The sequence below is a fragment of the Scomber scombrus genome, chromosome 6, assembly GCF_963691925.1.
Source record: "Scomber scombrus chromosome 6, fScoSco1.1, whole genome shotgun sequence".
Classification (NCBI taxonomy): Eukaryota; Metazoa; Chordata; class Actinopteri; order Scombriformes; family Scombridae; genus Scomber; species Scomber scombrus.
Genome location: NC_084975.1, coordinates 20442967 through 20460420, shown reverse-complemented (window position 1 = coordinate 20460420; position 17454 = coordinate 20442967). Strand labels below are relative to the sequence as shown.

At 40.8% G+C, this 17454-nt stretch overlaps 1 protein-coding gene across 1 annotated transcript in view; it reads left to right on the top strand.

The window, feature by feature from the left end:
* Positions 1-6227: 6227 nt before the first annotated feature.
* Positions 6228-17454, top strand: part of LOC133981785 (transcriptional enhancer factor TEF-3-like) — a 34065-nt gene continuing 22838 nt past the window's right edge. Inside the window, exons 1-3 of the mRNA XM_062420636.1 lie at positions 6228-6407; positions 8638-8691; positions 8779-8998. Of these exons, the coding sequence (XP_062276620.1) occupies positions 6228-6407; positions 8638-8691; positions 8779-8998 (454 nt within the window). The remainder of the gene's footprint in view (positions 6408-8637; positions 8692-8778; positions 8999-17454) is intronic.

Below are 17454 nucleotides of genomic sequence, written 5' to 3'. Positions count from 1 at the left end.
GAATTTTTCCGACAATACACTGCTTAAACTACAATACATCAGTAAAACTAATCAATCAATCAATATAATATATAGTATAGTAAGGTTGACTGGTATGTGGATTTTGCCAATAATACATCTGTACTCTTAAGTAAATATCTGGATTTGCAGCTAGCATTTTTTTTTGAACATTGTGTTGTTTTAATGCTACTTTTACTTAAGTTAAAGCCCTGGAAATGAGACATAAGTATTAGTACGGGGGTGTCTGGGGAGTCTGGTTCTATTAATTTAGTTCATGCATCTCTTTGAGCAAGATTAGAAAGTTTATTACCCCATAATCAGTGGACTAATTGTGTTACTGTATGTATGTTATGATTATGCTTCTTTGAATGTACAGTAATAAACAACTCAGATATGCTGGAGAACACGGAAACAGAAAGTAACTTACAGATCAGACTGCAACACATAATTATTTGTATTATTGATCAATCTGCTGATTATTTTCTTGAGTAACTATTTAATCAGTTTAGTCTACGAATTGTCAAGAAATAGTGAAAAATGCCTATCACATGTTTCAGTTCTGTTTGGTATCATAGAAGACTAAATAAATCAGCAAATATATTTATATTTCAGCAATACTGACAATATATTTTAAATATGCGTCAACTTTACCCAATGTGCCTGTCCACAAAACATGAGGCTTAAAAAAATGATTGACAGCATTTGCACAATCCTACAGTAGCTTGTGTGTGATTGCTAATGTATAATGTATATGTCTGTGTGTGATAGACAGTACATTGTACTGTGCTGCTTATTTTAATGCTGCCGGTCCCCTCTGTAGTTCTGCAGGGCTGAAAGGCAGCATGTGAGTGAATATTTTCAGAAGGGGTTCAGCTAACAGTTTCTGAGCTGCGTGTGTGTTGGAGTTTGTGTGTGTTTGTGCGTGAGTGATGGTGTCCCACAGGGCAGCTGAGACAAGTGTGTTTTCCAGAGGGGCAACAGGTGGAATGGGGCAGGGTAACAGTGACACATGGCGGTAAAATCACACCTGTCAAGGCCTACTCTGAGGTTTCTGACTGTCAGAGGAGTTTGGGTTTTTTCCAGGTACTTTTGTTTACCATTGTGCAGATAAATTATATTGTAATATGAACTCTGAGGTTTTAGTGTTTGCACTGCCATAGCATTTGTGTTTGTGCATCTGTGTGTGAGGGTTGATGTGTGTTTGTGGGTTGCTGAATGAGTGTAACGAGTAAAAAGGAAGGTTGAAAGTATGAAAACATGTGTGTCTCAACCTTGCATGATAGTCTTGTGCTTGTGTGTTGAGTTGCCCTGAGACAGGTCCTCTCCACAGCGGAGGAGTTGTTTTTTGTTTTATTTTTTTGCTGTGCTCATCCCACATAGTGATCATTCCTCCTCCGCTCGCACGAGAGAAACGAATAATGCCTCAGATATGAGCCTTGTAGAACAAAGACTTTGTGCCCCCCTCCTCCCCTTCTACCAACAGCTCTCTGCACCCACAGCTCTGAGCAGTGTGTGTGACTGTGTTGTCCATTGATTCGAGCCAGTCTGATGGATCTTTCTGTTTGGATTATCTGGGACTGATCTGATAGAGACCAGGCAAGTCTTGACCCTCTGTACTCCTCAGGTTGTCATTAGATAAGGATTTGGAGGCATGGGATTTTGTATATTGGCATAAATATGGGTGACTCAGGGTAGGGAGAAGTCCAGAGTCTTGACTGCCCAACTAAATGTTCATGCAGTTACACACATTGGCACCTGGAAGCTGCTTGGTGCGACCACACTCCAAGTTGCTGGCTGCTGAGTGGTTGCCTGAGAGTTTAAAGCCTTGCAAGAGCTTAACGCACTGAGGGAGACTGTTATTAGTTCATTTTCACTACCTGAATTTTCTAGCTTATGTGGGGAGTTGGACTGAACGCCTTCTCTAAACCTTTAGGCAGCTGGTGCTTGTGTGTGTCACCTTCTCACAGATTACTGTCAGCAACCGAAATTGCAGCTTCTACAATGTTAAGAACCCGCATTTATTTAATTACGATCCCTAATTTTCTGAATTTTAAGTATGTTTTACTGACCTTTTTGGTCACTTGGGGGCAGCAGAAACAAGGTATAAACACATTACTGACATATTAACACCCTTTAAGCAACATTAGCATTCATTTGGAGTCACTTCTCTTGGGACCTAATGAATTTAAGTCCAGTATTTGATCTATTTAAACTTTGACTGTCTGCTGTTTGGTGCTGAGTAGATAGTGTACAGTGATTTATCAGCGTTTTTTTTTGCTGAAATCAGGTGCCTGTGTAGAAACAGTTCTGAAAAGAGTGAACTAAGTTGCGAGCTGCAGAACCAAAACTATGAAAGAGCTGAAAGACACTAAAATGCTTATTTTCATAATAATTTCTTTTTATTAACGGTGAATTTGTTAATTTAAAAAATGGATTATGGCAGCTTTAAGTTAAAAATATGTTTAAAAAAAATTTAAATAATTACATTTTTGAAATTTTAAAATTGTTTTATTTCTTGTGATGTCTACTACTGTTAATGTAATTTTTGATGAAGTCTATTACATCTAATGTAAAATATCTACTTCAGTTCTTGTCAGAACTATTTCTTATCCAAATTTAAGCACTCATTGACCCAAAAGTTTGTTTATGAGTAGCGTTTGTCTAAAAATAGGAAAATCAGTCACCTTGTACCTTGTGTTTGGCAGTTTTGATTATTTACTGAAATTTTATAGACAAAACAATTGGTCAAATAATTGCCAACATAATGTGCAAATTAATCAGTAATGAAACAATCATTAGTTGCTGTGTGTGTGTGTGTGTGTGTGTGTGTGTGTGTGTGTGTGTGTGTGTGTGTGTGTGTGTGTGTGTGTGTGTGTGTGTGTGTGTGTGTGTGTGTGTGTGTGTGTGTGTGTGTGTGTGTGTGTGTGGTTGTGCAACCTGTATCATGAGTGTTTGTTTTATGTCAGTGAGTGCATGCATGAAAAAGGAGGTGTTTGCTCTCTGCATGTTCATATGAACATGAATCTCTAATATCTAAGATGCAGAACCCACTGTGTGTGTGTGAGTGTGTGTGTGTGGAGCTTGGAGTCTCCCGCTAGTGTAGCCCAGTGGGACTCGGTGCCAGAGAACATGTACTCTCAGCAAAAACCCAACAAAACAAACCCGTTCGACTCCCCCCGGCTCTCACTGTGACTTTCCATCGAATAGCCTGATCCCATACTGTTGCCTTATTTTCAGACTGTGTTTCCTGCCTTTACATTCCCGGCCTGATTAGTGGAGATTGTGACCAGTTGAGTACACACACACGCTCACACATCCACATTCATCAAACACACACACACTCAGACATACATGCACTTGATGAGAGGGAGCCTCTCATCAAGTGCATGTATGTCTGAGTGTGCACTACAAAGCAGGTACAGTTGTGGACCTTCTGAGCACCACAGACGAACACTAACTCACAGAAAAAATAGGTTTTAGTTTGTTTTTTTGCAGTTTTGACTTAGGCTCATACATTTTCATTGTGCTATTGTTCACAGGAATATTGACCCGTACTACAGGACACTGACTTTTGCACTCCTTCCTATTGATTGCTATGGTATTGATGATGGTCAGCTTGGAATTTAGTCGCATGACTCATTGTCCTTCTTGGTAAAAGTGTCAAAGAAATACCACAAAAATAAAACATAAATTCATTGAACATAAATTGAATTGACTCATGAATGTCTCATGTACTTCCAGTGTGTACCCTCATGTATTATCATTACATTCAAGTCACAGTCAAAAGCTAAAAAATATTTTCAACTTGTTTCATATTTTCCTATAAAGTATTGTGCTGATATTTTACTTGTGTTTTACAAACAGAGTGAGGACATTCTGTACGTTATTTCTGACTACCTGGATTAATAATTATAGTCGCAACTTGGGAAGCAAGATGAAAGTATTTTTTATTGTGTATCAAACAACATTTTGTTCCTCCAGATGGTGAGAAGAGTCTTTGAGGGTTCTGGAAACACTTTCAAAACCGCATAAGTTTTATTAAACGATCTTCTGGGTTTCCAAAACCTGTGTTAACTAGCTACTCTCCCGCCTGGCAGGTACTTGTTCAGGGCAAAGGTGACCAGAGGCTACCTGTTGCTTCTTACCGTGTTTGTCTCTGGTGTATATATGTATGTGTGTGTGTGTGTTTATGTGTTGCTTGTGGCTGTGAGTGTGTTAAAGCATCTGTGGCTCGTGTGTGATGTATGTGTTTTTTTCTCTTTGTTCAAGTGTGTTTCTTTCCTCATTATTTGTTGCCATGAGTGTGTTTGTCTTCGTTAGTCTGTGTGTGTGTGTGTGTGTGTGTGTGTGTGTGTGTGTGTGTGTGTGTGTGTGTGTGTGTGTGTGTGTGTGTGTGTGTGTGTGTGTGTGTGTGTGTGTGTGTGTGTGTGTGTGTGTGTGTATGCAGTTGTGTTAAGGAGTGGGGGGCAGTTAGGGGTTACGTGGCCCCCTGACCGCAGCACCAGCTGGGGGATTATCCCGTTGAGCGGATCCAGGGAAGAGGGGCCTGACTGGGGTGGATGAGGGTCTGGACTGGCTGGGTGAGGGAGGGAGTGAGGGGATGTTGATGGGGGACTGGGGGGGCTGTTTAAAGGCATGGCTTTAGGTTAATTAACCTCCTGGACACTTTGACTGAGGGACAGAGCAGCACACTAATGGTTTATGGCCTCCGCAAATTTCACAGTGACAGTGGCTCTGAGCTGGAGTTGCAACAATGAAAGTGCCTAATTTGAATTATGTTTTATTTATTTAAGAACGTTTTATCTTTAAGTGTAGTTGAGCAATTGGCTCTCTGAGTAATCATGATTAGAGCATGTTGTATTGTGCACAATAAATAATTTCATAATATTTTGAGTTGTTATGTGTTTGAGTTAATTAAAAAATTAATACATTTTTTGAATTAGCTCTAATTTCATTGTTTAAAGATAATGGTGTCAGCTTTGAAGAATTGAAGTTGAATAGCTCTTATTGCAATATTAGTGTCTCCTGTTGAAAATATGACTGCATATTGTAATATACTGCATATATATCTATAATTATATAATGACATATCATGATTGCTTAAGTGGTTTATTTTGTTTGTTATGCTTTGTCTTCTTTTTAAAAAAATAGCAGATTGCTAGAACAAAACTCTAATATTTTTCTAAGACATGCAATGATTTTTACACCTTTGTTGAAAGAATAAAGTCACTTTTTTGTTACTTTTTTTGGTGTTCATATTCAGTTTCTACAACCATCACAGCCTTCCAAGAGATAAGAGTGTGATGGTTATACTATTACTCACATAGTGTTGTGTGTCAGATTGAAATTAAAATATTAATGTCACCCGTGTATTTGTGTTGCCTCACTATATTATTTAATGTGAAATGATCACATAATATAGAATGGTTAGTCCCATAATCAGCTTCTGTAGTTTAGGGCTACAATTAACAACTGTTTTCATTACTGACTAATCTGTTGATTATTTTTGCAATTAACAGATTCATTGTTTAATCTATAACATGCTGTGTAAAATGCCCATTTTGAGTGTCCAGAATCCAGGGTAACAAAGTAACCCATTCAATACTGAATTTACAGTGATATAAAACAGAAAAAACAGCAAATTCTCAAATAGAAATGAATACAATAGAATTAAAATGGAAATAGCAAAAGCTTGGCATTTCTGCTCAATAAATGAGGATTATTTGCGTATCAGAATGCTATTGATTAATTTTAGATACTAAAGGTTTCAATACTTAATTAATTTGCCTTTGTTAAAGATGATATATTGTCCAGTGATTGTTGTCCACTAAAAAAATGTTAGATTTTAAACAAGTACACAAGTATAAACGTGAACATGTGTTGGTAGTAAAATAATTCAGTTTCAAGTTTGCTCTAAATGTCCCTTATAATATGAATAATGTATCAGCAGATAGTGGCAGCTTTGATTAAAAAAATGCTGATTCTGATCTAAGTCTTAAAATATTCATCAATCATATCTATAATCTTTGTCTTTGAGAGGCTGTGCTGTGTGTCTGTGATAGACCAGTCTTCTCTCTCTCTACTGATTTAAGTGTTTGTATGTAACGTGTTGGTGTTTTGTTTGTGTGGGCACAAGTTCTATCTGTGTGTGCCTCTAAGTGCACATCTGTTTATACACGTGTATGTGTGTGTGTGTGTGTGTAAGAGAGTGGAGAGAGATGGGGAGAATGGCCGGCCAGCCGGACGCTTCACAGGAAGCGTTGTGGAACATCAGGGGGCTCAGAGGAAGAGCGAAGGGGGAACCGGACTTGCTGGAGATTCTTACTCACTCCTTACAACACACTGACTCACTCAACAGATCTCCCCAACCCCTTCCCAACCTCCCAACCGTTGCACTGCCTGCACATGTAACACACACTCATGTTTGGGATTATAACTGACGTCACTGCTTTTCTTTTCATTGCCCTAAATGGACATGGAGGTCTTGTAGTTTCATGGTGGCCGGAAAACAATTAATGACAAACAAAGTTCTGTTTGCACTGATTCATGACTTTGTGAGTTCTTTCTTTTAGCCTGTCCTACCGCTTGTGCCCATTTCCATTTTTCTCCAACACGTCCGCCGGGGGGAAAAGGTGGAGCCGACGCCGACGTCTGTCTCATTCTCCCCACCCAAATGTATAAGTGCTGTGTGCACATCCTAAACAAATTCTTGTATAGAGAAAACAGGATGCAACAATCGTGCTGTCACCCAAGCCTGTGGATCTTGCGCTGTCATTAAGAGGCAAAGGAATGTCAAGTTAATCCATTTAATTAGTTATTGCAATAGCAGGCTAATACCCCCTCCCCCCCCCCCCCCCCCCCCCCCCCCCCCCCCCCCCCCCCCCCCCCCCCCCCCCCCCCCCCCCCCCCCGCCAATAAAAACAAAACAATGAACAAGCACATTGATTAGAATTCCAGCTGAGTATCTATAAGGTTAATAATGCAGTCAGCTACAGGACTGATGAAGAAATGGGTGACCTAAAAAGCCCCCTGGCCCTTAATATCCTGGTATGATCCTTCTTGGCGTGTGTGTCTAAGTGTGTCTGTGGACAGTGATCCCACTTTAATGTGTCTCCTCATTTGTTGACTTTAGGCCTGTCCTGTCCCCCACCCCCCACCCCCCTTCATCTCTTCTTCCCTCTGCTGTCTCTACACTAGGTGCCACTTTATTTGTTTTCATGGCGGCACTAACGTAATTAATCTGCATGTATTTTTTCCAAGTCGGGATTAGCAGCTGTAGGACTGATGTGATCGTGTAGTCCACCGTACACTGCCTTACCATAGCAGATATAAGATACTAACTATCATCAGTGATAGGGTTCAGTTTAGAGGTCGAAACCTTGTAAGCCTTAATTTGAATACTTTCATGTTCATCTGAAGGATTACATGGTCTGTGAATCACTATGTTTTATGAAACCCTTTCAAATACCACTGTAAATGTGTATACTGAACAGACTGAAAGGCTGGAAAACTTCATTCACTAATCGTTGATCTTCTGTGATTGTATCTTAAGGTTTTATGTTTTTGTGTAAAATATCCACAAAATGCTGAAATGAAAAGTTGATTAATCTGTAAATCAGTTGAGAGAAAATTAATCAGCATCAACTTGAATAATAGATTAATTGTTTAAGTCCTTCTTCAAGCAACAAGACTTGAGTCTACAGCCAAGCAAGCTGTTCTGGGAGGCTAACGTCAGCATGCTCACATGCTTACAATGGCAGGCAATATTTACCATCTTTAGAGTATTAGCAACTTTTTCTCTTTTGCTGATTAACACTAAACACAAACTTGGTCACAATCCAAAGTATTTGACAAATAAAAACTTTGACGATGACTCTAGATGGAAAGTCAGGTTAGTCGGGTCATGTCACCAAAGTTATTCATCCTGTGATGAACATGAATGTACCAACATCATAGCCGTTTATCCAATAGCTGTTGAGACATTTCACAAAAAAGCAAAAATCTCATAGTGAGATGAAAAGACCACCAAAGTTATTATACTCTGAGAACTTTGGCAATCCATCCAGTTGTCATCAAAAATATTTCAGTTGAGTCTGGACCAAAGTGATGGACTGACCGACCATGAAGCTAAAGGCTAGAAATCTAAACCATCATCTGGTTCCAGTTTCCTAAATGTGAGAATTCAATGTTGTACATTATTGAAATTGGACTGTTGTTCACATAAAATGTAGTGTTTTATACACTGATGATTTATTGATTAAGCAAACAAATGAACAGATTAATCATTCATGAAAATAGTTGTTGTTGCCACCTTAATCTTGATGCTTAAACGCTTATGTGGATTTTTAGGGTTAAAAACCCACATAAGTTTTAGTGAGGTTGAAAGCAAATTGTAGTTTTGTCAGTATGCATTTGATGTGAAAGTGTTTATCAATAGAGTTTCTACTCAAACCACAAATTAAATAGAACAAGAGTTTATTATTGTTTCCATCACAATACTTTGGTGTGAAATAGACTCATTCTTAGAGAGAGGCACCCTTTGAAAGTCTTGCAAAACTTTCCCTCGATAAATCATAACTTAAAGAACTTCCTCCTGTTGCACTGTGTGAGTTTTATGTTTTGTTCTTACTTTTCTAGGGCTGCCCTGACACATCCAGATCTATCATCATCACACCTGTGGATTTCATACAGGCAGGTCCACTCCCTTCAGCCTCATACCTCTCCTTCCACTCATCTTCCCCAACCCCTGAGCCCCTCCACCCCCAACCCGCTCTGTAGTCTCCTTTCTGTCTTCCCACCACGTCTGCAGAGTGGGTGCCAGCTCCCTCCCCCAGGGGTGGGAGTGAAGAGCTGGGGGACAGCCTCGACAAACCCCTGGAGAATGATGCGGAGGGTGTGTGGAGCCCCGACATTGAACAGAGCTTCCAGGAAGCACTGGCCATTTACCCACCCTGTGGCCGCAGGAAAATCATCCTCTCTGATGAGGGCAAGATGTACGGTACGCCCCCCTCTATCATCATACTATCTGTGTATCTCTTTCTACTACTTCTTTTAGCGTTGTTTTAGCCATTTTAGCCTTTATGTGACCGAACATACACACACAGAATACAGTGCTGACACTAGGGTCTGACCGATAGTGGGCTTTGGGGCCGATACCAATATAAAGGAGTAAAAAATTACAAAATTGATATATTGGCCAATAATCTTACATATACAGAATATATACACATACATAGGTATGTGTACATGACACCCTTTTTTTTGGCAATGATTCCTTAAATGTGGTTATCAAACGCTTGTGACACATTAACACATTTTACAAATTAACAATAAACTTTTTTTGTATTAAATGAAATCAGTGCACTGAAACCTTAAACTATACTAGGAATATCATTTTTATAAATTACTATAAAAAATCAGACGAAAAAAAATGGACATATATATCGAACTTGAATTAAGAAATAGGATCAAATATATATAAAATGCTGCTGATCAGAATCCAATTCACTCTTTTATTCAATGGCATAGCTTTGCTGTCAAGTTTCCACATCACACTTGTATAAGTTCCTTACTGGAGCACTTGATGTCACACATCATAAAGAGACACACAAACTCAGTTGTAAGGTGAGCACAGATAAACTTTCCACTTTTAGCACATACATTTGAAAACAGCCTTTTAGTGCCAAACTCTACACACACTTCATTCTGCAGGCAGAGTGAAGCTCAAACAATAAAACTATTTAAACATTTTTTTACCTATACTGTTTGTTTGTGACTAGTTTATGACTGAAGGATTCATGTGGGTTGAAATAATTAATTGAAATGAATCTGAGCATAATGCATGCTTGTTGATGCACATGAACCTCTTCTCATCCATGATTATATGAACCCTTAGTTCAACCCACATCTGCAGCTTGGTGGAGCACAAATCAAAAACAAACACAAAATATCCATATCCGTTCACTTCCCACTGAATACTCCACTTCATATGGTCAGACAATTTGTTTCACATACTCACTCCACACACACACACACACACACACACACACACACACACACACACACACACACACACACACACACACACACACACACACACACACACACACACACACACACACACACCCATTCACCACCACTCCTCGTGTTCGTGTTTCACATCACTCCTGTTTCCTGCACAGCTGTCAGTTCCACTTGGTCCCATAACGTACAGTATGATGGCATGATGTGTCAGAAACAGGCGCACAGACTATTCACTTATTCTCATACACACAAATACACACGGAATACTTTGCAGACTTTAATTTGTACATAGAAAACTATGTTTATTATCTGAGGTTCAAAACACCTGAAGACACATTTTTCAACCCTTCAAGATCTAAAACAATCGCAAAAATAAAACATCTGAGTGTACATTTTCAGGCTGATCAACATACAGTGAGTTTTTTGGCTAGACATGTATGCCATTGTATTTTTGGCAGTGAAGAGCACGTTACAGTGCTCCTGTTACCAAAATTAGCCCCAAATTGCTCACACCAAGCAGGTTTAGAGGAGCAGGGATAAATCTCACTTCCTTCCCAGAGCATACAGTTAGTAATTCGATTTCATGGCCACTAACTTTGTGTGTTGTTACTTCTAATAATCACATTGTTTGAATACAGATTCTTTACCGTGCCCTCCTGAGATGTTTATTACCTTTCATTCAGTCCTAAAATAGTGATTTGAGATAAAGGAGCAACAACATAACAACACTGCAGGTCTTTCCTCAGTTAATCTTTCGGTAATGTCATTGACAAACAGGTGTTGGGAAGGTAAGGTGACATTCCTCCATGACATGTTGCTGAAAGATGTTTGGTAACAGATGGCTTGGCCATAGTGTGTCGTCCTGCCTGTTTGATAGTGGATCTGGTCGGTGGAAAACAGGGCGGACAGAGGTAGTGGTGCTATCAGACAGGCTCTGTCATCGCCTTGTTTTGTCACTGTGCCAAACAGCTCCTTTAACTGTTAGCGTAGCCTAGCATAGTCAGCCACCTATTGAGGTCACGGCCATCCTATGATCAACACTTAAACCCTTATAAAGCCTGAAATAATAGTTGCAGGGGGGTGGAGAGGAGCGAGGGGGTTGGGGAGCAAGATGGGCAAAGGTGGTGTGGTGGTGCGGTTCAGGGAGGAAGGGGCACCTCAGTGCCCCTTCCTCCCTGTGGGGGTCAGGGGCAGGTGATGCGCGCCAGGGAGCGCGTTGGCCCGCCAGGAATGGCATGTGCGCTTGGGAGCCTGGGGGTTCAAGGCAGCTCGGCTGTAACCCTAAACCAGAATAGACGTTTACCCTTTGAGCGCCTGGAGGGGAGGAGGGAGGGTGGGCAAATAAACACCAAGGTGGGCAGTGGTGTCTTGCATGGCCTCCGGCCCCAGCAGTACTCGCTCACACCTGTCCCCAGTGCATGTATGTATGTGCGTGTGTGTGGGTGTGAGAGCGAGAAAGGTAGAGACTGTCTTTGTGCTTACCTCTTCTGCTCAATGCAATGTGTGATTTACCTCTCTCATATTTCTCAGTCTCAGAATCATTCTCCCTCTTTGTTCTTCATGAACAACCTCTTCTCCCCCCTGACAGTCTGTCAGTAGGTCTGTCTGCCTTTAAATTCACCTCCAGCTGCTCTCTGAATTCAACCTGACAGCCATGCGGCAATCCCAGATTTATGACTTGAGAAAAGAGGCAAGACTGAGCCAGTGCATGGCTCGCTTTGCCCTCATTGCTCCCAAACAGCCCTTCCTTTACAGCCCCTGCAGCTTCACAGTCTTCTTATTTTATCGCCATCCCTGAGGTCACTAGTGGGCAACAACTCAAGTCATTCAAGCAACCACAATCAATGCAAAGCCACTTTGAAGGTCTTTAGTGTTGTTAATGTTGTTAAAGCACTGATGGGTGGTCTTAAATCAGGTAACCAAATCAAATATCAGCCAAGAATATCTTTAAAGACATACATGAAATTGTGAAGTGATGGCTTGATAGTTTTAGATATGTTATTTAGTCTCCTAACATGAGCTAAATATGGACACATAGACAAAACAAACTCCTAGCAAAATAACTATGTGTCTGCTGGCCAAGAGCAACATACTCTGAATTTTAGGTTGAATTCCCCTCTGAGGAATGAATGCCATTCTTCACCAAACAATATGATATTGAGTCTCTGAGTAGTGAAAGAGGGGGAATGTGTGCTTCTATCCATTGTAAATTCCTAAATTGACTGGAATGTTTTTACCCCATATTCTGCATACATTGACCACATTTTTTCCCATAATGCTGTGCATTGCGCCCATTACTCAACAGACCTATTAGCTCGCTTATTAGGGACGGTGTCACGGATATTGTGGCAGTTATGTGCTCCAGTGGTAATTCGACATGCATCTGCCAAGGAAAACATTTCCTCCCTTGTGTGGCTCTCAGCGAGAGACGTGCCCTGTGGTCTGACCGTCGTCTTCATGCTGCAATAATGGAAAACAGTCCCAAACTTGTAATGCAGTGGAAACCAATGTGCTGACAGCTCTCACTAGAAGGATGTGGCACTGGAAATATGACTATCTTCCCTACTTATTTGTTTCTGCATAACTGTGATATTAATTTATGTGCTGCGATTGCAATTGTTTTATTTTATTAAATCTTATTGCATAATGCTTTATGCAGCTGTTTGGTTTTGTCACACTCGATTTCCTAATATCTGTGAGAGAGCATCACTTTTTTCACATTTTGTTGGGTCTTTCTTTCTGGGGAAAAAAAGGAGATTTCTTGTGGTGGTGTAGTGGATAAAGTCAACAAAGCTTCTCTCAGTAGTGGTGTGTTTTTCTGTCAGTTCAGAGCAAATCATACCCACACACTGAATCACGCTCCCGCTAAGCTTCGCTTGTGCAACATGTCAACCCACTTTTGTTTTTTGTCAGGCGATGCAAATGTTTAATGATTGTCATTAAGAATGTGATGTAAAGGTCAGCAAAAAGCAAAAGTGAGTCCTCACCCGGCTGCAAACTTTGTCAGTAAAGTGAGAGATTCACAGACGACCTTGATGTGTTGACTTTTAAAGAGGCCTCTGAGGCCTGTGTTTTCAAGTGGTCTCTCTGTGTAACCATACCCCCCCCATCTGCATTATGTTTAGCTGGGAATGAGTGATATGGCTGAAATTAATATAAGGATATTGATCAGAATATTTTCCAATATGAATAAATATGTATCGCAATATTACAAATGAATGCACAATTACCTACGTATCAAAGTGATCAAATTGGTGTTCAGTACGGTGTTCCACTGTTATGCATTATGTCAGAAAAAAGGTGTAAAACAAAAACTTCAACAACTCATTTTGTTAGTTTTTAAAAACTAAAATACTAAATAATTTTCTTGAAATCAGTAATCTAATTACAGAATCCTGAATGACTGTACTTTGTGATATAATCACCTTGTATCATGCAGTCACAATATGATATCACTATCTTATCACCAGCCCTATGTTAAGCTGATAAAAAAATCCGTAAACTTGTTCACTTATTCTTTGATCTGGTTGTGTTGCCAGTTTTATACTGTTTTATTTAGGCAAATCTCTTGTACACCTGCTTGTGCTAGGCAGTATTTAACATTTTATTCTGTATTCTATGCGTGGCCACTAGCTTCCACAAAGCAGTTATTAATCTTATTGGAGTCCAACATTTAGCTCCGTCATCTGCATCAAAACTCAAGTATAAAGTATAACAAAATTGAATTTGTTGTATTGAAAGATGCACTTTAAGATCTCTTTTCACCAAAACCACCGGGTCATCAAGGTGATTTTTTTAATTGTGGAAAAAATGCCTTGTCTAATACACAAACATTCAATTTCAAACTTAAAGGAAAGGGGCTCTTACATAGTTTACAAAACAAGTGCTTTCTAGTATATTTTTCTCGTATTATCTCAAGTGGTTTATGTGTCACTGGTGGGGGACACTCAAGCATTGCAATGGGCTCTTTTTTGGGCAGTGTTCCTGGGTGAAGGGGGATCATGTTTGCAGGAGAATGAACCTGACCCCATTAACCTTTAGTCCTGACACTGACCTTCAGGCTGTCCTGGGATTTGATGCTCCCTGGAGGGTTTTCGAGGAAACCCCCCGCTGATGATGTACTCCTGTAATCTCGACACTGCTCCTTCAAACTCTGATACTATCCTTGTGTATGTCTTCGTCACTTTCTCTTCTCTGTATCACACAGTGTAACCAATAGGATATGTTGAGCAATGACAGCCATGTAACAGAGCTGTCACTGTCACTTTATCTAGACATATCAGATCAGCAAGGTGAAAGGTAGAAGGATCCAAACACGTCAGACATCCATTGATCTGTCTATGCGATTAACATACATTGTGGCTTGCACGAACTATCTCATCATAAATCTCTATAATTGCTAAGACGCTCATGGCAGGTCGTATTAATATAACATGACATCTGTTAAATTTACTCCTCTGTTAGAAATACTATACTTTACAGAAATCAAGAGCAAACTTTACATTTGGCTTGGACAGCATAGCAACAAGCTATGGTGTTGATGAGCACAGGACTATCAGTATAAGAGTCACTCTGAGAGGAAGCTGTGGTCTTTACTTGCATGAATGACACTTGTGAGAGATAATCAGAGATGAGCTGACAGAAATTGAGTGAATGAGTGAACAGGAGGAGGGGAAATAACACTATATTTTATAAATTCTTTATTAGCTTATAATTTCCTAATCATTTATAAAATGTTTCTTGAAAGGAAATATTTAATTAGGCACTAATGTCACATAGAGACAAAGTTCTGAGCCTTTACTTTAGTTGGTTTGAGTTTGAAAGAAGATGTTGATTTGTCGAGGCATTTCAGTGAAAGAACCACACAAATAAATATTTCTGTCATAAACTTTTTTTATTTTAAACTATCGATCTTGATGCAACCTTGCTGAGTTTGTTGCATCACCTGTCTCGTTGTTGGTATGTAGTCTTGATAGAGGTCTTTTTTGAGCTCAGTGGGTTGCATCCAGGCGCTATCGAAGGGGAAATGACACCAAGCCAAGACATTCCTGCAGCCTAAATGTGACCTTTGTTTTCCTGAGCAGACACAGTTGGGCATATGTACTGTGGAGGGAAAACGTATGGCTAGCAGATGTGTCATCAGAGAGGATGGCAGTTTGGTGACACTTAGGCGTACAAGCACAAATGTACATTAATACATTGAACGAAATTTTATTACAATTACTGTAAGGCTTATTTATGATAGTTAAATATAAGAAGGTAAAACGGACATGCAAGAAACAGTGTTGTTCTGGAGAGATCATCAGCCATATCATTACAAATGTTGATACTGATGATTGTAGACTATACTAAGTTAAACCACAGTAAGTACAATTTTGGTCAAAATCAAGGTCTGAAATTAAACTTTCAAATGTCTGCTTTGCTCTATTTTAGATAAAACACAATACAGAGATTGCAGTAACTGCAAAATCCAACCAAAGACCAAAGCAAACCACAGTTCGTGTAGTTACTGCATTCTGACTTGGGATCTTGGAGCCTCGGCTGCAGTTTCTGAGAGCTGCAATGGCTGTTCAAATTGTTAGTGAATGAGGCTTCAGTGTCTGTAAATCCTATATCTTACCAATTTCAGAACAATCCAAACACAGGAATCTTCGTGTGCTCCACTGGGAATTCTTACTTAATTAATATGTGTATAATCAGCTAACCTGATCGAAGTGTAGTAATAATAGTTTTGTGTCACACAGGCTCCACCCTCTACTGGCTCTATGGTTATTAAACTCCTCCATTCACATGCACACAGTTGCATATGCATGTAGGTAGTCAGTCATATCTGCCCACTTACTTTTCCATGGATGAAGTTGTGGTTCCAGCAAACTCATTCCTGCCCATCGTAACCAGGTAACCAGTTTCATCACCACTGCTGCTGGGCAGTGGTGCCTCAGACACTACCACGCACCTCAGACACAACCACGCACAGAGCAGCATGATGCAGCCACTACCGTGCATTCACTGCTGAAAACTTTCTATGATTCAGCGCTGTGGATTCCCTGTGTCAATGACAAGTTACTGCTTTGTCTGGTGTCGTGGCCTCAGCCAAGGCTGTAACAGTGTTTTTGCTGATGGACGATGACAACAACCTCTTGTCTGTGTCTGTAACATGGCCTTTGGAAATCCACCACGAACTTCAGTTCGCCATGATTATTCTAAGATTATGGCCATGGCAGTGGAGTGTGTAGGGCTTTCAATGCCCCAGCCTATCCCACCCAAACCGGTTAGCCAGCTTTAAGGCTTTTACGGCCCTGCTCATCAGGCTTAACCTCCCTTTGTTTCACCACCTCTCCTGGGCATTTGGCAGTGTGTCAAAGTGTCTCGGAAGGAGCTGCTGAAAATGAACTCACCAGTCATGGGATTGATTTCCTTCCTAAGAGTGCAGGGACACATTGAGACAGGCTGTCCCACTGCCCCCCTTCCCAGAAGAGGCCCTTGCCCTTGCCCTTGGATCCAGTTAGGGAAAGCGGAACTGCTACTGCCCATTTTGGTTCTCCCTGACGCTGCAAGACAATCCACCCCTGCCGGTGGATGCGTGTGAACACATGCCTTTCCTCCTCTTCTCATTGCCTCTCTGCTGGAGAAAGTGAGACAAGAGAAGCTATTGGTTATCCTGATTGCCATGGATCACTGTTCAATGCCATGGTACACAGAGACCCAGATGTAGGAAGCCCACCTTTGGTCTCCCAAATCTGGGGTGCCCTGTCCCAGGAGGAGGGCTCAATAGGCATGGTATCCATGTTGGGACAGGCTGTTGCAGGCGGGACTATTTGCACCAGGTGGTTCAGACCATCCAGGTGGTCAGAGCAGGATCCAACATTGCTTGCTACCAGGCAAATTGGTTGGGATTCCAAAGATGGGTCGAGGAAAGGAGATTAGACCGTGCAGTGGGAGTGGTTCTCTCCTTTCTACCGTATCTAGTGAAAAAGGGGGTGTCTCATGCCACTATTAGTGTTTGCAGCAGCTGTTTCCTTCTGTCATGAGGGCTTTGTCGAAAGATCTGTCTTCACCCACCCTCTCATGAAACATTTCTTACAAGGGGTTAGGAGACAACACCCAGTGATGCTTGTCTCCACCCTCCCAGTGGAAACTGCTGTTGGTGTTCGAGGTCCTAGTGAGTGTGATTTCTACGAGCCTCTGGAGCGCTCCGATCTGAAGGTGTTCTCAATCAGACCCCAGGTGTCTGCTGCTTCATAGTGACCACAGTGGTGCTACTCTCAGGCCAAAATCCCCCCTCTGTTCCCAAGAACATAAGGAGTTCATTTTAGGTTGGGAAACTATTTTGCTAGAAGCATTTTGTCCTCTACCCGACATCAGGGAGGCAAAATTGCATCTATTGTGACCAGAACAGGCGATGGCATGTGATAAATGCACAGCCCCCTT